The 20,878-nt window shown below is 39.7% G+C and overlaps 1 protein-coding gene across 1 annotated transcript in view; it reads right to left on the reverse strand.

Annotated features, from left to right (window-relative positions):
* Nucleotides 1-20,878, reverse strand: part of DCBLD2 (discoidin, CUB and LCCL domain containing 2) — a 47,678-nt gene that overhangs the window by 759 nt on the left and 26,041 nt on the right. The window contains exons 3-14 of the mRNA XM_054386105.1: nucleotides 17,823-17,960; nucleotides 16,628-16,679; nucleotides 15,410-15,482; nucleotides 13,564-13,697; nucleotides 12,767-12,807; nucleotides 10,261-10,476; nucleotides 8,725-8,849; nucleotides 4,070-4,217; nucleotides 3,503-3,673; nucleotides 2,490-2,583; nucleotides 2,079-2,128; nucleotides 345-482 (exon numbers count right to left, since the gene is read on the reverse strand). Coding sequence (XP_054242080.1) covers nucleotides 345-482; nucleotides 2,079-2,128; nucleotides 2,490-2,583; nucleotides 3,503-3,673; nucleotides 4,070-4,217; nucleotides 8,725-8,849; nucleotides 10,261-10,476; nucleotides 12,767-12,807; nucleotides 13,564-13,697; nucleotides 15,410-15,482; nucleotides 16,628-16,679; nucleotides 17,823-17,960 — 1,380 coding nt within the window. The remainder of the gene's footprint in view (nucleotides 1-344; nucleotides 483-2,078; nucleotides 2,129-2,489; nucleotides 2,584-3,502; nucleotides 3,674-4,069; nucleotides 4,218-8,724; nucleotides 8,850-10,260; nucleotides 10,477-12,766; nucleotides 12,808-13,563; nucleotides 13,698-15,409; nucleotides 15,483-16,627; nucleotides 16,680-17,822; nucleotides 17,961-20,878) is intronic.

Here is a 20,878-nt window from a genome sequence, read left to right on the forward strand (position 1 = left end):
ATAAATTATATTACTCTGTCTGGCTTTAATAAAAAGTGGCCCTTTGGATGAAACATTTGTCCACTGAGGGGGGAAGCCTGCATGTGGTCAGATGAGATGTTTTAGATAACCTGAGTTACAAAAGCTGGCAGTGAGAAACTTGGGGCTAGCTGTGTAAAAACAGACAAGTAGCCAAAACCAGAAAAGTAATTCTGCCTGCTGTGTAGCTGCAATTTTGCCATCAGCAAGTCATTAAATGAGGCCAGATTCCTAACTTCTTTTGTATGTCATATATAATGTTTTTATATATGTATATACACACACACACATATATTTAATGGCCCACAGAAAACAGTAAAATGTACCTGCAGACTCTGTTTGCAGCATTGCTGGGACTTCTCTTGGTCTCAGGTGACTAATCTCATTGCTGCTGTAGCGCACAGGAGTTTCTTCATGTTCTGCTGATTTGGTTGGGAGAAACTGCTTCATTCCTTTCCACCATCCTTCACATGGATTAAAAAAAACAAAACAGCCAAGACTGCATCTATATGGTGTTTCAAGCTTCTGATGTATTTTCACACCACAGGCTTGTATTGTGTAGTAGCAGGTGAACAACTCAGTTATTGGCATTGGTATGACCCTAAGGTTACAAGATATTTGAACCTCTGGCAGATTGAAGATTCAGAGCTGACAATGACACCATTACTTTCACCCAATGAACTTGCCTGAGCGCTCCTCCTTCAAACACCCCCAGAACTGCAGCAGTCCAATGAGTTTATCCCTGAATGTCCATTAGCAGCAGTGCTGGGGCTACTCAAAGTATAATAAATTCATAAAATACAACACAAAAAATATTTCCAAGTCGACCACGCTTCCAGTTTGCAAGAATGTTTACATAAAATTTCAGCCAGTCTCAGCTGGAAGCTAAGGATGTATTTAAGTTAACATGGTTTCTGGCTCCTATTGTAGAAAGGCTTACCACTGAATATTTGCAAAAACCTGAATAAAGAGGATTTGAACTTTAAGTAGAAATGCAAAGCAGTGACTGTGGTCATGAACATTTTCTTGAGACAAGGTAGGAAGGCTTGGCCTTGTTAAGTTTTTCCCCAGTACCCAGAGCCATTCTAGTTTTGCTGTCCATTAACATATTCCTCTCCAGCTGTAGGACACCATCCTGTAGGTTAGGCCCAAGAAACAAAGAGATTCAAAGCCACAGAACATTGTGGAACAGAATCTGAATAGCTTGTCAGGGGGACAGAGAGAAGTTCCACAGAGAAGTACAGCAACATTATTTTGATACTCAATTTCACCAAATTTTCCTTTTAAAACAGGAAAAATGTGGTAGGTCCATCACTGACAAATACAAGGTATTTTGAGCCTGTTACTCTAAGAAAACAATGCTGTGACTTATCAGAAACGGACATATAATAAATAAGGTCATTAAAGGGATTTTCTTGTCTAAAAGACAAGGTGTATTTAAAACTGCCAGTGTGCAAACACACAGCTGTGGGCACCTTCACGATGAGGATGAAGAAGCAAAGCACAGTCATACAGCCTATACAAACTCAACTGTACAAACGTTTTCAGAACACTTGCCAAGTGCTGCTTGGTGGAATTGTCCGATCTCAAGTTAATGGAGCACAGGACAGGATGGAAAAGCAGCTGCAAACAGTCCCACATGCTCACTGGGGCAATGAAGAAAGACAAAACTTGGCAGACCTGATAGACTGAGATGGAAAGATTTTTTCCACGACAAAAGAATTACCAAGAAGTGCCATCTGATCACTGAATGCATAAAGACATTCCTCATAAATTGCTCATCCCTTCATGCTGTATAATTAAGAGGTTCTACACTTGGTTTACTTAAAAAAAAAACCCAGCCTGAAGCTGTAAGCTCCAGCAGGAGACATGGCATTTTCTGAACAAAATTCAGAGAATGAAGCAGTTAAATCTGTTCACAAAAGGAAAGGCAGTGTTCATGGTGCCTACAACAGTTAGCATTATAAAAGCTTCTGCTAATGACAACTGTGTTACTGCACTCTGAAATACTTGTCAAACCACAGATGCCAAGTCAAAGGATTTCATAAATCCATTGTTACCTGCACGATCCCAGTAAGGTAGATCATAAGTGCCCTCTGTCTTTTTCTTGCTGTGAAAAGAAGCAAAAGAGGGTATTTCAGCTTATCAGAAGATGCATTAATTAATGCTCAGCAACTATCATCTTGGCTGTAACTGGTCCTCAGATTTAAAGTATAAGCACCAGTAAGCTGGCTTGCCATCACCAGTCTGCTGCTATTGGAGAAACCAGTTTGCAGTAAAAGCACTTCTAATGAAAATAGTTACAAAAAAGCTGTTTTCACTGTCCTGGCTATTCCAGTGAACATCGTCTCACAGAGAATACAGTTCTGAAGAGCAGGTCCTTCCTTCCACAAGAGTTCCCACATGCAGTATTTCATCCCACACCCCAGGCTAACATTCACTGAAAGCACTTCATTCAGCTGGTCATTTACCGGTTTCTCCAATGCCAGGCACAAACTAAGATAAGAATCAGAGTAGTGAAGACCATCACCAGCACTGGAACCAGAACTGCTGCCAATGCCACATCTGAAAGCCATTAAATTAAGTGGTGTCAGACAGAAGAGCTTCTCATAAATCAGGTTGTAATTTGAAAATGACTTGGGTAAAGCACAGTTTTCATGTATAGTATCTATCACACCAGAAAACCCAGCTTAGCTACCCTGCTGGATGCTGCTACCATGTAAAGAGCATCTTACACATATGCACAGCTGGTATTGATGCAAGGCTTTTCATCAAAATAACAGGGTAGGTTTTTTTGGGTTTAATATGAGCAAGATTTGTCTCAGAAAAACATGTATTAAAGAGGGCAATCAAAAGGACCAGGAATATGCAACCACTTGAGCCTGAACCTCCTGTAAGAAAATACCATGCTGCCTTAACAGTTAATCACAATCAGCCTGTGCTGGGTCTGCCTGTGACAGGAGATCATCCTGTATCCTGCCACCCAAAGGACACTTCACCAAGGCCTGCATCTGCAGTGATCCTGCTCCCTTTTCTGACAGTTTTCTTTGATAATTTTTTAGGACAAAACATCATCTGTGTTTATCAAATTAAATAACAGAGCAGTTCCACCAAGTTAATTCTAAAGGGAAATCCAAGTTGCAGCCTCTCCTTCTGACAAAACTTTTTCAGTAATGAAAAGCTGAACTCGTCTGGAACAAGGTTTGAAAGATGGAACTTAGTACATCTCTTGGAAAATGGGGCTTGCTTCTGCATGCAGTATACACTGTACACTTTTCACCATAGAATGGTCTGGGTTGGAAGGGCCCTCCAAAAATCATCTAGTCCAACCCCACAAGTGTATTTGATAACGGGTAAGTATTTAAAGATTGATAAATTGCTATTTTAAGTGTTAAGAAACTTTACTTTCAGAAAGCACACCTACAATATCTGCCAGAGTACTGTAAGGAGCTCCCAAACACTTGTACTGCTTAACTCTGGATACCTTTGGTTACACTCGGAGTCACTGTGGTGTTTTTTATTTCAGGTGTGAAAGTAGTTTTATCTGTCTGCAATGAAGTCTTCACTGAATCATCACTGGAGTCATCATTCCTGTCGTCATTCCTGTTCCGAGGTGGTGGTGCTGGTGGTGGCATGGTGATTTTAGGAGCACGGGCTTCAGAAGAGAAGTGTTTATAAAAAAGGTGAAGTGTTAGTTTTCTATGCTTCCTTTTCAGGAGAGGACAGCTGAAATGGTTTGCTTGCTCTAAAGCTTTTGTTCATGTGGTATCATGAGGATAAACCTCAGAAATCAGTAACATGGAAAGCAAGTGACAGGTGTATTCTGAAATATTTAGTTTCTCAATTATCTTCTTTATGCCTAAACTAGGTATTTTCCATGTTAAGTGTAACAACTGTGGAAGAAATTCAGAAGTATCAGTTACAGAGGATTTCAGAAGGAAAAAGTACTAAGCAGTACTTTTTTCTCACTGAAGATATATGCACAGTGTAATCTTTATCAAATTATTTCACTGCTTGTCTTGTACAGTTGAAAAGTTTTCAGTTGCCTTACCTATGCTAAACTGACATCCTAGCAATTCTATTTTCATTGCAATTTTCTGGTGCCATTTTAAGGGGTTAATCCTAAAAAAACGTGCAATAATAGGTGGAATGAAATTATTGCGAACTTCCTGGTACAATTCAGTGTTCCCTTGAAATATCTAGAAAAGACACACACACAAAAAAAAAAAAAAAAAAAGAGACAAACATTATGTTACACAAATGCAATAGCAACTATGTAGTAACCACAACCTATTTGGGTGTTATTTAGGAAAAATAAGCAATGCAGAATGCTGAAAATTCACCCTGGCATGCTGCTGCTTGCACATCTCCGTTCACTGGGCCCCATGAAACAGTTAATGAAATTAAGGGGGTATGGTGTGTATGTTTGCACACAACTGTTTACTTCAGAATGATGGTACCACCCCAGGCAATGCTGTTAGAGCCATCTCACGTGTCTGTGGCACTGAATCCTTCTAACTTGGTCCTTGTTGGTATCACAGAATCATAGAATTGTTTTGGTTGGAAAAGACCTCTAGGATCATCAAGTCCAACTGTCAACCTACTACCACCATGGCCATTAAACCAAAGTGCTATGTCCACACATGTCTTTAACACCTTCAGGGACGGTGACTTCACCACTTCCCTGGACAGCCTGTTCCAATGCCTGACCACTCTTGCAGGAGGGAAATTTCTCCTAATATCCAATCTAAACTCCCCCTCATACAGTGTCAGGATGTTTCCTCTTATTCTATCACTTGATACTATGGAGAAGAGACTAACTCCAGCTCACTCCAACCTCCTTTCAGGTAGTTGTAGAGAGCAATGAGGTCTCCCCTCAGCTTCCTCTTCTCCACACTAAACAGTATCAGTTCACAGAATCACAGAATGTTAGGAGTTGGAAGGGACCTCTAGAGATCATTGAGCCAAACCACCCCCTGCCAAAGCACAAACACCTAGGGCAGGTCACAGAGAAACACATCCAGGTGGGTCCTGAAAGTCTCCATCAAAGGAGACTCCACCACAACCTCTCTGGGAAGTCTATTCCAGTGCTCCAGCACCTTCACCACAAGCACCTCCTACAGTTGAGTTGGAACCTCCCATGTTCTAGCTTGTACCTGTTGTTCCTTGTCCTATACACTGGGTGTCACCAAAAAGAGCTTAAAGTTCCCTCAAACATTAGTTATAAGACTTGTTTTCCAGACCAGCTTTGTTGCCCTTCTCTGGACACTTTAGCCAGCACCCTTGCATTGAGAGGCCCAAAGCTAAAACCAGTATTTGAGGTGTGGCCTCACCAGTGCCACCTACAGGGGCATGATCACTTCCCTGGTCCTGCTGGCCACACTATTCCTGATCCAGGCCAGGATGCTATGCTCACTCTTCACATAGCAAGCAGCTGTGACAACGTGAAAGCAGGATGTGGTGCCCTCACATGGCTTCACAGTTACAGCACAGTCTTTCTGGTTAAAGCTTTTATTAGAAAGCATTAGGAGACAAAGTCAAGGATGGAATCACACTGTCCTCTAGTGTTTGCTACCGACAAGGGCTGAACCACAAGCAAAACAGGAAGGTTTGGACTCAGAATGTGAGAGCTCTCTATTCAAAGAGTTCTGGAAGAGAAGAGTGCAGATTCTGTGCAAAAGATGAGCTAAAGCTGGTCCTGGCACACAGAACTCCACAAAACGTGCCAATACAGAGGGGGTTTGTCTGGCAGAAATTTAAAGCATTGTGGCTATGATACAGCATAAGCCTCCTGACAAACATACAACCAGCTACAACTTTTGCAGTTTGCAGCTTATCGCAGTATGGAAACCAGGCCCAGTACTCTCAACCCAGCAAGCCACCTTTTCATCATCCTCTTTGGCAGGACTGAGTTAGTATCATGTCTTCAGGTAGGAAGTGAATTGTTTCCCAGGTTAGTGCATAGTTGTTTTCCTTTGGCTCTGCAAGTGCAGCTCTTGGGTTACTACTGCAATGTGCCACCTCCAAGGTGACAGTGAACGGGTGACACGTTTGGTTTTAATGCACCGATACAGATAGTGCAGATCACATGGGACATAAAGCTGAAGAGAATTATGGCACTTGCCTGAAAAATCAGTATTACAGCAAGTTTTCTGCTCACTCAGAGCACCTGGGAAACAATAAAGCATGTTGCCACTCTCAAGGACCAGCACTGCACTGGGTAACAGTCTGTGTGTCTGCATAAAATGGAGCAGTCAAGAGTTTTTAACAGTCCTTATCACTGCAGATCAGTGTTTCAACCCCAATACAAAAGATAAAGGTTTCTGTACGGCACATCTGTGTTAAGTTTTTGTAACAAAATGACTAGAACATCCACAAACCTACTCATGATACTAAAAATCTAGATAGGCAAACACAAAGTATTTGCCTCTGTTCCTTTTCAGCTTACTGCAGGGCACATTTACAGGCAGTTGTCTCTCACTGGTATTTTGCCTGCTCTGAATTTAACCTTATTGTTCTTAAATGCACCTACTAGCAGTGACTGAAGGGAGATTAAACATGGGGGGCAAGTCTACAGTGTCATTTTGGAAATAAATGATTAATACAAAGCAGTCACAATTTGTGTGCCCAGATATTCTCAATCTAATGAGACATGGCAAGAACACAGATCGGGTTCCAATTTGTTGCCACTTTCCCCCCAAACTAAGGCAAATTTTTTTTTTCTTTTTAAGTTGACAGGCTTGTAGATACAGATCTCTTATCAGAGAATTCTTTGATAAAGATGCAAATGAGAAGCAAAATAGAGTAGTTCTTTACTCCAGGCTTTTATTTGTCAAGCTTTCAATGTCAAGTGTTACAACAATAACTTTACCTGAAGCTCACTTAAATTTTCTGCACAAAAGAATTGCTTCTGGTCAAGTTTTTTGATATCATTTTCATCTTCCATTTATTATCAAATTCTCTCCCTTTGCCTCTGCACTGTCAAACAAAACTTTTCCAGCATTGCAGCTTAGATTTATCATTCTTCCCCAATTCAAGCATTTTATTCTTTTTTCATATTAAAATTTTAAGAAAACATTTTCTTGAATACTGACAGACCTCTAGAAGCTATTTCCAAAGAGGGCTACAGAAAAGCTTCTATCTCCTGAACAACATTAAGAATTTCAAAAGTGTTTCCAGAAAATAAGTCATAGCACCTCCTGGTTGGTCTGGTGTGGTTATGTGAGGCTCAAAGGGAGAGGCCTGTGTGTACTTGCATCCAAAAGCAAAGCTGCATCAAGAGAGAGGCTCTCAGACAGAGGACAGGTCTGCTGTTTTGAAGCCTAAGAGATCGATCACACTGAATGCTTTTCTCTATCATTTAACTACATCTGGCCCTTCCTGGGTATGTATGGTTCTTTGTGCACTGTACCTAATGATACAAAGAGTGCAAAAAAAGATCTGTTGCCTGTATATTCGAGCTCCACAATGTTTTCTATTTCATAAATTTTCAAGAAAAACAGCATACAAACAAGTAACAATGGTTGCAGAAGCTTTTCTAAGAAAAGAACCAAATTATACATGAAGCCTAAATCCAGACACTTCACTGGCTGAGATTTTATTTTATGGCCAGAAAAGGGCACTGAAAAGCTAGCAAAAGATGCTGGATTTATTACTTTTAGTTTTTTCTTTTTCCCCCTTGAATACTACATACTGAAAGTCCCTTAGCTCAGGAGTAGGTTCAAGATGGCCCAGCCCTGATAGTAAAGTCTCCTCCTTTCAGGGAAGTTTTCTATTGTGATTATGTTTAGTGTTCAGAGAACACTTCACAAACATGATACTTCCAACCTTTTGCTTCATCAATAGGATGCTATGTCCCACCTTGAAACATTCTTTAATCTACAGTAAACAGAAGAAACCCAAACACAGCTGAAGAGTTATCATTCCTAAGACCCATTTTGAGAAAGAGATTGCATTACCAAAGCCTTTTATATCTATGTAATACCACAAGGGCACATGGAAGCAAGATAAGTTACATCCTGGAATTTTAAGGAAAAGAAGGAAATTCTAGTTCCAGTCAGATTACCAAGAATGTACTGATCTAAGAAAATATTAATATTTTCATTTTTACTGTCTATTAAATTCTGCAAAACTCTAAACACAGAAAAAAGGAGGTTATTTTGCTCCTAACATTAGGTCATTTTTCTGTGTGGCAAAACAATCTAAACATACCACTCCATTTTTCAAGGTAACTATTTTCAAGGGCCGTTCTATTACACAAGAAAGAACCTTACCAGTATTTTGTCAGTTAAGATTGACAGCAACATTGTAAAAGATGGAAAATTATGCAACCCCTAACATTAATTCTGTAATCACGAGAGGGTAAGAAAGTAAACCTTCATTTGGGGACATAAAACCTATTTTGAAACAAATCTGATTGTTCTTAAAAGGATGCAGTACCAGCCAGCCTGTCACTGGAAACAGGAGTTTCTTGTATTAAATGTTCCCACCCCAAGTAGTGATAAAAATAATCTCTGCATTTCAGAACTGTTCAAATCCTGACATATTTGCAAATTTTCCTATTTTCTTCCTCTTATGTGCTGGTTTGATTTTAGATTACACTGAAAGGGAAAGCTACTTAATGTGTCCTCACCATATCAAAATTAGTAGCATTTACAGTTGGGAAATATCCATAGAACATACCTAGAAATTGTGTGGTATTTTTACCTTATCTTTATCCATGCCAGGTTCTCTGTACACCATCCATTTCTGTGCATCATCACTGTATAAAATTCTGTAGGCTGAGACATAATAGTAGTACTCTGCTAAGGTTGATCCAGTAGTTATAATACCTGTGAAAATGAAGGTGTCAAGTTAGGCAAAAAAAATGGTATCAGTTTGCAAAAATTAACAGATCAGCTTCTGAATCCAGAGTTACATAGTTGGAATCTCCACTAGTCCACTTACAGCTGTGGCCTGCTCCTGTCTCCAGCTGCCAAGACAGCACAGCTCTTCCCTGCCTTTGTACTGCCAGCCTAAAAGCACCACTGAAAGGACTGTAGCTTCCTAAAGCTGACACCTCAAAGGTTGTTTTGTAAAAGCTCATTAGCACAGGGATCAGAGGTGTGGTATCAATTCCAAATAGTGCCCAGGGAGATAACAACAAAAGCTGCTGTGAAACTTGAGCTACTTCATGACAGGAAGCCAACTTGCTGATAACCAGGTGTTCAGCCAAGTCCACAGAGATCAACTCATGCATTTGAGAAAGAGACAAACCCAAACTGATCAAAGGATAACATTTCATGATCGTCTTAAAACTTGGCACTCTGTGAAGCACTCTACCTAAAGCCACTTGATGTTGGATGTCAGTCAGTTTGCCAATTAACAACAACAAATCACCACTGAATAACTGCATCAAAATAGAAAGGCTACCATCAGCACAGTAGCTGCTCTGCCACAACTTAGGCTGCCCCTGAGGTTAACCCCAACATGCAAATGCCTCGATGCTTCATTACTCAGCATGAGCCACATTGCGACCAGCAGGAAGAGGTAACTATGAGCTTGCTCAGCTCCCAAAAAGTGAAGCAAACCATCCAGAGTGGACTAAGAAATGGCACCTCCAGCTGTCTCTCCAAATAAACACAGCTACTTACATCATGGATGGTCCATCACAGTCTGTGAAGGAGCAGAGCCTAACCGAGGCTCTGGCTGCAGCAGTCTGCACTGTTTGGTCCATTTGCTAAGGGAAAGCACAACAGAATGCTGAAGGCTCCACACCATCCCCAACTCTCTGGCAAGGAGGAGAAGGGGAGGCTGCCAACTGGTTCCTCTGTCTGCTGCTTATCTCACACTGCACTGCATCTGCTCCTGTCTACACTGCTGGATTCACTACAGCCATGACAAGCTGTAGGGGAAGCCTACAAACATGGACACCTGCATCAGAGGTACAGTGGACAGAGCTGACTGGGAATGGATTTGCACCTCCAAGGAGGCAATCAGCAGGGAAAAAGGAAGCATCAATGATTAAATAAAATCACAGGAAACACTTCCAATTTATTCTGATGGAAGAGATGTTTTCTCATATGAAAGTCCATCTGTTCAACTGCAGGCTCCTCAGTGTAGTAGCTAAGGATACAGAACCAACTTTGCTGTAATGCTAATTAGATACCACCTGGACTTTATCTAAGACCAAACACTGGAAAAAGGGGTGTCAGGAAACAAAACTTTTTGAGTGTTGCTTAGAAGCCATCAAGCTTCACTTACCTGTTATTCTTTTTTCTTTATTCAAGTCAATCTGCAGCCACTGATGTTCATCACTGATAAACGCAGCCCAAGGAGGACCAGCCCTTTTTAGTCTGGCATTTTCAGGTTTCCAAATGTTCACTTGTCCTGTTTGGTCAGACCACTCAAGAATAGATGATGCTGTGATCTGGGAATCGGGAATTACCCCAGATTCCATCCCCAGTGTCCCATAGCAACCTGAGCAACAGAAAAGGTGAGGACTCAAAATGAAAATTCAAGTTACACAATGACTTTTAGCTGCTTGGAGTTTAGACTTTAAATGCAAATAATAACATGCCATCTAATTTAATTCTGTAGCAACACTACCAACAAAACACAGTGTTCTGCTTTCTAGCAGTGATGCTAGAAGTGAACTGGTGGTTATGAGTGTTCAATGATTTATGCCTTTTCAAGAGTGATAGGGATATTCCCTCAATCATTACCCACCCAGAGCACTAGGCAAACAGCTTTGGGGAAGCTGTCATTGTTTTAAGAGTACCTCTGGTTGATGCAGTGAAAGGGAAATGGACTCTTTGATTGCTTGTTCCTTTTTTTGGTCTATATAACTTCTCGGGTTTTAAACCAACCTCAGTATCACAATGTTAATTTGAACAACACACCAAACTATGTAGGAAGCCATGATGTAGTCCTGGCCTTGGCCTCAAACACATCCTTGAAATTAGTTTTATTTTCTTGTCAACATTCTTACTAAAAGTTTCTTCTAGAAAGTCTTCCCATGTCACATTCTGCTGACAGCTAAAAACATCTTCTAAATTCCTGGCTAAACTTCCTTGTGGGTAGTTGATATCCATTTGCTTTTTGCTAAAATCTTGTTCTGTCATGCCAACAGTTTTCTCTTCTCCCATGTGTATTTCCCAGATCTATCAGTAGAGAGCACTCTTTGCCTTCAGTCAGCCTGCAGGAACACCACAACCTGGTTTGCCTTTGCTGAACCCACCTCTCATTGGAGATTCCCTGCAGCCCTCCTTGGCACCAAGGTTGCTCATCCCTCAAGGGAAGCGCAGGTGGCAGAGCCCACGTGCAACTAGAACCCAGACAAGGCCTTGCCAATGTTCTGTGTGACAGCATTATGTTAGTTGTCTCTACTGGAGCGTACTTCAGCTGCTATAGCACAGAATCACACTGGCACTTCACTATCCAAACCCTTTCCCTCACCCATCACTTCCATCTAACACACTGACAGTTTCAAGCAGAAATGCCCCAGTCTCTCTGTACCTCACCTTACACCTTTGGCTCTGTGATTCTTCAGTTAATTCCTATTACTTGGAGTCTCAAAGTCAGTCAGGTCTTCCTGTGCAAAGAGTTTCATCCTCCTTTGCTAACCACATCTCCAGTATTAGTAACACATCCCTCTATTTTGTACCATGTCATGAAAGCAGCTATTATGGAAGAGCCACACTAGTAACCTCACCAGTCTGAGAAACCTTGTTTCAGCATAGTAAAGAGTCCTCCTTCTCCTTCAGCTAACTCATAGGCCACCCAACTATATACATTTTAGTATAGACCTGCATCTTCTCTCTAGCTTATTCAATACTTTTTCAAATCACTGAAATCCAGACAGTTTAGATCAGTATTTTGCCCTGTCTCTTCACATTTCCAGGTGTATTTGGTTTGGCTGAGCTGGAGATAATTCTCCTCACAGCACCTTTCTAGTGCTGTGTTTTGCAGCAGTAGTTGATAACACAGCAGGGTTTTGGCTACTGTTGAATAAGTATCCAGGCTGTGTCTTTTCAACATTTCCCTGCCCCAGGAGTACACTGAGGGGTGGGCAAGATCTTGGGAGGGGACAAGGCTGAACCAGCAGACTCAGAGTGGCCAAAGGAGTATTCCATACCATACGATGTCAGCTCAGATGTAGAATGAAGTGAAAGAAAGAAGCTGGGGGATTCATCCATGGTGTCTATCCTCATAAGAAACCACCAAGCGTAGAGATCCTTGTTTCCCAGGACTAACCATCCTGCTGGTGGGAAGTAGAGGCTAACATCTCTCTCTCTGCTTTCGCTTCTGTGTGGTCTGGTGCCTTTGCTTATTATTGTTATTAAATTGCTTCTATCTTATTACTGGCCTTTGTTATATTTTTTCCCCTCACACCTGTCCCTTTAAGAGGGGGAGTGATAGAGCAGCTTTGGTGGGCATCTGGCCTCTAGGCCAGGGCCAAACCATCACACCAGGCCATTTCATTACTTTCATAATACACCATCAGATCACATTTTGAAAGACAAAAACACCCCAGCAAACCCTGTGTCCATCACTGTGTTTAGTCTTCTCTATGCAGAAGGTCACCAGACATGTAATTCCTTCTTCCAGGTCTTGCAGAGGCCTGGGAGATAAATTATTTTAATATTCTGTGGATTATATTTTCTAATTTTTGCTACATAACCTGAAACAATCCCCTTGTGCAGATCAGCAAGAACCCCTTGATGCATCACTGCATCTGTAAATGTATGACCCATGTGATAACACTTACCACTAGTCTTGAACGTGAAGAGACTTGGCGATAGCGGTCCCCTGTGGAAAACAACAGAGGAGGTTTTTTGCTGTAGTCAGTGAGGAAAATCTATACAAACTGTCTTTGTCTGGATTTTCTTGTCTGACTGCTTGCCATTGAAACCTGTGCACATACACCTAAACCAGTACCTCACCATTAAAGTCACCTTCCCTGTCACCAAATTGCAGTACTTTCAGTGCAATCACCTTTAGATGCTATCCAAGCTATAGGCTTTCAAACATCTGCCCAGCAAAAGGCAAGACTTCATTAAAATGCTTGCCTTTCAAATTAAGGTAATCATAATGATAATAATTAATCTCCTCTGATTGCTTTCATTCCTGGGACTCTGGATGTAAAATGCCAAGTTACACTCTTTTCCCTGCAGTTAAAAGGTTATAACAGAATTCCGGGTTGGAAGGGACCTCAAGGATCATCTGGTCCAACATTTCTAGGTAACAGTATAAATGAGATGGCCCAGCACCCTGCCAAGCTGCCATGAAATTATTACTTTTACATGGACCATTAGAAATTTATGTTCATGCCATGCGTTCTGAAGGATAAAACCTCCTTGTGGAGTTTAGGAAATTAATCTTTATGGTGTAGAGGTTAAAAATATCTGGTAAAACAATCACACTGCAGCAAAAGAACACTGTGAGAACCTTACAGAAGGGAACTTGTCCATGTAATACATAGCTCCACTACCTGCAATTATTCCCACAATGACACAATACCAAGATCTAAGGTGCTAAAGGCAAAAACATCAGAAGTACACTTACACTTTTGAGGTGACATTGTTAGCCAGGGAGCCTTCATAGTACGGAATGCCCTTGCTGATTACAACATTAATTTGGCCACCCAGCGTATTTGACACGACGCCTGCATGAATTCCAGCCATACAAAGGGATGATGACTTGAAGAGGGGTGAAAAAGAAAAACATAACACTACATTGTAAATAAATTAAATAAATATTGTATAATGCCACATTGCCCCGTTAGAGTCTTTTTTATTACTACATTAAGGTACCTAGGAACCACTCTTCTTTGGTTTATTTTGGAATTTAGAAAAACACAAAAATAAGGTCCCACATTTCTCTGCGTCCTCACCCAGATGTATCTGGAATGTAATTCCTGTACTTAAATAAGCTCAAACAAAACAGCAAGGTGAATCAGTCTGAAAAAGCCAAACAGGCAGATGTTCAGCCTGCAAGAAGTGCAGAACAGAAGTTGAATCCATAAATACTTAGGACCCCTTTTAATAGGAAGCATGGTTATCCATTTTCTCATAAGCGGTGCACTGCAGATTTTGTACCTTGTAGCTGATGGCTTTTATTTTTTATTTGAACTCATAGTTAAAAGTGATCTAATCCTCCAGGACTCTGATCCACATAAAACCACAGCCCAGTCTGTTCTGAAGCTGATTACCTAGGTTGCACAGGTTAATGGAAATGGGTTCCTCAAGGATTCTGCAGGACATCCTGTTCTTTCCTCCTCTTCTGGACAACTGATCACCACTGACACTTTTATTTCCTACAGTTTCTTTTTTCCTTCACAGAAAACATTTTTCAAGATTTTGGAAAAAAAGAACAACAACAACAACAAAAAAAATCCCTAACAAGCAGAAGCTACAAATATGTGAGGCAGAGATTCATCTTCATCTTGTTACTAGCTACAAAAGTTACTTTGCAGCTATTTAATGTGGACTCACTGTGGACGAGAACATTTACCAGGCTGTGATGATATTTTTACATATGGGCAATTATTTAAGCAGGTAGGCTAGGATTTGCAGATATTTGAGAAAAGGAAACCAGAGAGGCACATTTCAGCTTGCCCAGGTGTTTTAGAATCATCTTTCCTCTTGCTAGATTATTTAAAGGACTACTTTAAGATAAAGAGATTTACTGTAACTTTTTACTAGATAGCTAGCAAAATTAAAACAAAGCAAACACCCCCCATTCCTATGGCAGGTATGCTAATGCAGCTGCAAAAGCTTACTTCACTAAAAACAGGGGGTTTTACTGTTTTAAGTAAACAGTAGATTATTGAAGAATTTAATTTCCAGTTTACAGAACTATTAATGTTACTGTATCAATTCTGGTTTTGCAAATGGTTTTATAGCTGCTTGGCACAAACAGTATTTAATCTGTCGTGTGGTAATAAAAAAAAATAAGGTAACCACTGAGATCTTCTGTTTAGAGAGGCATTATTTTATCAAAAACAATAGGTCATCATTTAAAGAACTTGCTTCTCTCTTTATAAATCATAGAATGGTCTGGGTTGGAAGGGACCTCCAAAATTCATCTAGTCCAGCGCCCCCTGCGGTAAGCAGGGGCATCCTCAACTAGATCAGGTTGCCCAAAGCTCTGTCAAGCCTCACTTTGAGTATCTCCAGGGATGGGGTGCCAACCACCTCCCTGGACAACCTGGAAATCCTTATTTCCCAACCTAAGAAGGACAACCAAAACATAACAGAAAGTAGAAATTACTAATTTATTTTTTTTTTGCTGTTTGCCTTAAGAGATACGAATTGCAGAACTAATGTGATCAATTGTAATTGACTTATAATTGTGTAACTGACTTGTTTTACCAAAATTCAGGTGAGCCACCCAAGGTATTTTTACTTACATCTCTGTATCCATGGGGAATAGTGCCTGAAATATCAGCAAAAGGAATCACACATCCAGCTGGACAATACTTACTAGAAGAGAACAAAATAGCAAATCAAGATATTCATTCAACTACAACTCTTTTATAATATTATAAAAGTCACTTTGTTTTTCATTTACAATACTCTATTATCATTCAAATAGCACAATTTAAGGAGATATCCTAATTGAAGATATATCAAATCAGGCCAAAAAAAATAGGAAGAGGAGTACACAACAAACCAGACATTTGAAATAGCTGGGGTTTTTTAAAGCATCAACTGAAAGTACAATTCCAGTCAATATAATAAATTAACAAAGCCAGCTTCTATAAATTGAAAGTCATTAAGTACCAATTTAATAAATTTTATAAACTTTCTTCTAAGGAAGGTTTATGAGACCAGGGGCCTGGAGAAGAGAAGGCTGAGAGGGAATCTGATCAATGCTTATGAATACTTAAAGGAAAGCATCAGGAGGATGTGGCCAGACTCTTTGCAGTGGTGCCCAGTGACATGATGAGGGGCAAGAAACACAAACTGGAACATAGAGAGTTCATCAATGAAACACAAGGAAATTTTTTTTTCCTGTGAGGGTGCTGGAGCACTGGAACAGGCTGCCCGGAGAGGCTGTGGAATCTCCTCCAGATATTTCAAAACCCATTTGGGGATGTTCCTGTGCAACCTGCCCTAGATGAACTAGCAGTCAGGTTGGACTTGATGATCCCCAGGTCCCTACCATCCCCCACCGTTGTGTGATTCTGTGACATATGCTTCCCCCACCAGAAGGCCTCCATGTTTTACAGTTTAGTACGTTCACACTAAACTGCAAAATAGGTTTGTAATTTGTAGCACGTTTCGTAGTTTAGTGCTCCCTAAGTAACTGTCATAGAAATTTCAGTATTTGAGGTGTATGCCTGCTGTAATGTGTTTACAAAAGCAATCTTGTTATGGGAATGAGGTATTAGCTCTTGTGCATTAGTGCAAATTAACGAGGTTCTACTGTATACTGTATCTAAATAACAAAAATGGGAGAGGGAGAGGAAGGAGTGCAAATATCAGAATTGTTCATCTCTAGTTTGTTTCTTAATTCTCTGGACAGCCACTTTTCAAGCCGCATCAGGTATAAGTAACAGTGATTTAGAAACTATAAAATTACTTCATTAAAGAGATTGGGGGGAAAGAGGTAAAATCAGTCTTACTTGAATTCTGGTTCAGAAAAGTGGCTTGCATTTTCTAAGCAGGTAATTAGGTCTGGAAAGAAAAAATGTCAGGTCAGGAGGATGATAAAGACAAGAAGATTGAATATGCTTTTTAAAGGTCAGAAAAACACACATCTCTGGATTAACCAAAAACGCATTCTTACTAAATTTTCTTGCAGCAGATTTGTTATTACAGTAGAACCTTGATAATTTGTCTAGAAAATCCACTGAGAATGTGACATAAGCAAGAGGAGAAACACTACCAAAATCCATTTTCTCTGCAGCTTCATTTTACTTTGTAGCTGTACTCTTTTTACAAAATTAAATTAATAATCTAGCTAAACAGGCCTGTGTTTTCAGCATTTAACAGTCCTACAGTATTGAAACCAGGCAGCATAGGGAACAAATATTAGAGTGCAGTGTTACTGGTACCCATGACTGATACCTCAAATTTCATGCTCCGCCTCCTCCAAAATACAGAGAGAAAATTTCTCCAAAATAGAGAGAGAAAAGCACCAAAAAAAAGAATAAAAATTAAAACTTGTTATCTGCTCTTCTTAGAATTACATCTAGAAATGTTTTTCTCAAGCCTTTTGCCTTGTGAAGTAGTTGCTGGCAACCCTTCCTTTCTTTGTGGGCTATGTCACCTTTACAATGAGTGAAAGGAGTTGCAAAACAAATATAAAAAAAACTCATTTAGAGGCTAGAATAACCAAAACAACAACAACAACAACAACAACAAAAAAAAACCCCAAAAAGTGGCAAAAAGATAAATAAGTACTTAAGCAGATTACATGACTAAAGAGCTGAAGATACTGCTACTGAAATAAAACTTTCCATGAGGTTGGTCTGTATAAAACATATAGTTTGATGAGAAAATGTACCTGTCACCTTGGCTAGTACCTGAAAAAATGCATTTTGTCCTTCATCTGAAGCAGCTCTTTCATAACAGATAGCTGTGATTCTCCCTCTGCTATCCAAAGTCAGCTTTGATATCATTTCATTAAAACTACAGTAACTTACACAAACCGACAGTCCAATTTCCTACACAGAAGTATCAGGAAGATTCTATTAAAAGTCTTTCTTTTTAGAATTTAATTTGTGAGAACATGGGAAGAAATAAATTAGCTCTGTGTTTTGACTAGTCAGCTCTAATTTTACCAGCGCAGGGAAATTACCTAATAATTATAAATACCTGATTTGTCAGTGGTTGAATAAGCTGCAAGAAATCCACGTCCAGAAGTGTGCATTCCACTCATGAACTGCACTGTGACTTCATTACTTTTTGAAGTAATTAAACCATCCATTTGAAAGCCAAACCCACAGTATTTTCCTATAGGGAGAAAGGGGAGAACAGACATGGACCAAAACCAACATATGTAGTAAGCATCTTAACTCACTTGCAGTGTAAGCTCACATTTCTGGCATAAATTCAAACCAAAATAGATGACAGCAAACAATGTAGTCAGAGTCCATTTAAAGCGAATGGCAGAATATGGGTACCACATTTATTTTGTCATTGCCCACATGTGAGAGTCTCTCATACTCTTAACACTTGTGAATAAACAGGAGCTTATCCCTGTCACCTCTAGCCAGTTCTTCAAAGACCATGAGAGATCTGGCAAGGAAAAGGATCAAGTTAGGGCAACAAGAATCATCTCCAGAAGCAAATGAGAAAAAAGCCCTTCTCTTCCCTCAGCTGTTGGAACATTTTTTCCTTGCTGGTTACTTCATGGCTTCTGTCAACTACTTTTCTGGATTGTGGACAATAGAAGGCACGATTCTCTGCACTTCAGCACTGATGTCCAATCACATGTGAGCACCATTTGCAGAAACTGTGCATCAAATCACTTTCTGGTTTGCTGCACCTATAAAACCTAACAGCAGTTCTGTATCTGGGTACTTCTCTTGCTATCCAAAAAGACCAAAAATAATACATTTTTAACTGAGATGCTGGAGTCTGCAGATATTGACAATATTCACCCTGTCAAGGCCTAGAATTACTATCAAATTATATTATCTGGATAAATCATACAATCATAGAATTGTTTCAGTTGGAAAAAACCTGTAAGATCATTCAGTCCAACCGTCAACCTAAGGCCACCATGGCCATTAAACTATGTCCCAAAATGCCATGTCTAAACATTTTTTTAACACCTCCAGGGACTCCATCACTTCCCTGAGCAGCCTGTTTCCAATGCCTGACCATTCTTTTCAGGAAAGAAATCTTTCCTAATACCCAATATAAACCTCCCCTGGTGCAATCTGAGGCCATTTGCTCCATTCTATCACTTGATAATGGCTGTTAAATAGACACAAATCAGTATGGAATTCTCCAGTCTTACTAACTAGAAACTTTGATAAAATACTGATCAGTTTATTGACCTATTAAGAAAATAAAAATCTTCTGTTCCTCAGGCTTCCTTGATCATTCAGTATTTTAAAAACAATCTATAATCCTATTTAAGATTATATACACTGCATATGCTTCACCTTACCATTCATTTATTTGCTTTCTTGATAATAAGTAAAATAGCAAAAAAAGCCAGACTCCCTTCTGAGCTAAAGGCAAATTACAATACTAGAAGAAGTGGAGTAACAGTACACCATGGGAATAGTTCTTAATAAATACAATACAAAACAAAGCTTTCTAAATCTCATTTATTGAGATGTTTTTTGAAGAAAGCAAGGATATTTTACAAAACAAAAAACCAAACCAAACCAAACCTCAAACCAGATTCTAGAATATTTTAATGAAAGGTACAATATGATACAAATAGAACCTTATCTAAAGTCACTACTTAAACTGGTTATCAGGTAGAGTTAAAAAGAAATAAGTTCCCTGTTTCCAAGGCTTGACACCGACCATCTATTTTGCAGTAAGTCATATTTCTTTGATTAACTGCACTCATCATGAACTGCATAATTTTCCCAACTTTTCCTTTTTTTTTTTTTTTTTTCCCCCCAAGTTTTGTTTTCAGCCACTGGATCTTGTTACACCACTGGCCAGCATGAGACTCCTCTCAGGGTAGGTCAGCCTGTCCTCAAAACACCACTTATCTTCTGTTTTGGACAAGCACACTGGGAAAGGCATTTAAATCTGTCTTGGGTAAATTATACAGTGCTGCTTGCACCATGGAGATTGAGCCTTCAACAAACTTTGGCCTGATGCACCTTAAGAGTCACGGCAAGACATACTTCTGAGACTGTAAATCATTTCTCTAACTCTTCCCTGGCCTCTCACCAGACTTTTAGCAAACTTTTCAAAAAGCAGATACTAGAGATGGATAAAACATGACTGCTGTGACTCTTCTATCAATGGTATGTGCTGATTTTGTCTGTACTTACTCACTGACAGACCCCAAGTGCTTTCCTATAGCAGCACGACAGCAGGAGAGGGAATTCCCACAGTAGCTTATGTTCTCTGCTCCTATAGGTCTGGGCTTGCATTAAGTAAGTATATCTGACTGTAGACACACAGTGAATGAACTGTGATAAAATCCAATGCAGGACACACCTAGATCTTATTTAAACTAGAGACAAACTTAACACTAAGGATTTTGATTGTCTTTTGATTTATTGATAAACATTCAAAAGGCTTAGAATGAGCACTAGCCCTTAAAAGCTTTTTTTGAAACCTGTTTGTGAATGAAGTAGCCCACAAACAATTCGATTTTTCATCTAATCAGCCACATTTTAAGTCATTTGGGGTTAAGGATATCACTGGACTTCAGATTTTATGTGATACAAGTATTTTAGTGTTAGACCATGTCAGTAGTCTTGAATGGAAAAACTTAAAGATAAATCCAGATTTCTTCCAAATGAATTCAGGTCATTGTTTAATCTCTCCAGCGTTTGTTGCTTCAAAGAGGAACATTCAAGAATCTCCATTACCTGTATCTGCCACTATTAGTATCACTGTTTGCTCTGTGATTTAATTTATTAAACACAGAACAACACACACATTTGCTCAACATACTGAGCTACTGCACCAGCTGTGAACAGCTGAAAGTCCAGAGAAACAAATGAAGTAGAAAATTTACTTGAAGTCATTAAGTCACTTGTAAAAGTGAATAATAGACTTATCAGAACTGGACATTCCTGGCCATTTAAGGACTTCACCATTTCCTATTTTAGACCAACTCTGGCTCAGCAGCTGGAAGCACATACTTATTTTCCCACATACTTACCTAGGTATCAGTTGGAAAGGAGGGTCAAGAAGGCTAACATTCTACTAGCCTCTTTGTAAAA

This window comes from Indicator indicator, chromosome 1 (genome assembly GCF_027791375.1).
Source record: "Indicator indicator isolate 239-I01 chromosome 1, UM_Iind_1.1, whole genome shotgun sequence".
In the NCBI taxonomy this organism is placed as follows: Eukaryota; Metazoa; Chordata; class Aves; order Piciformes; family Indicatoridae; genus Indicator; species Indicator indicator.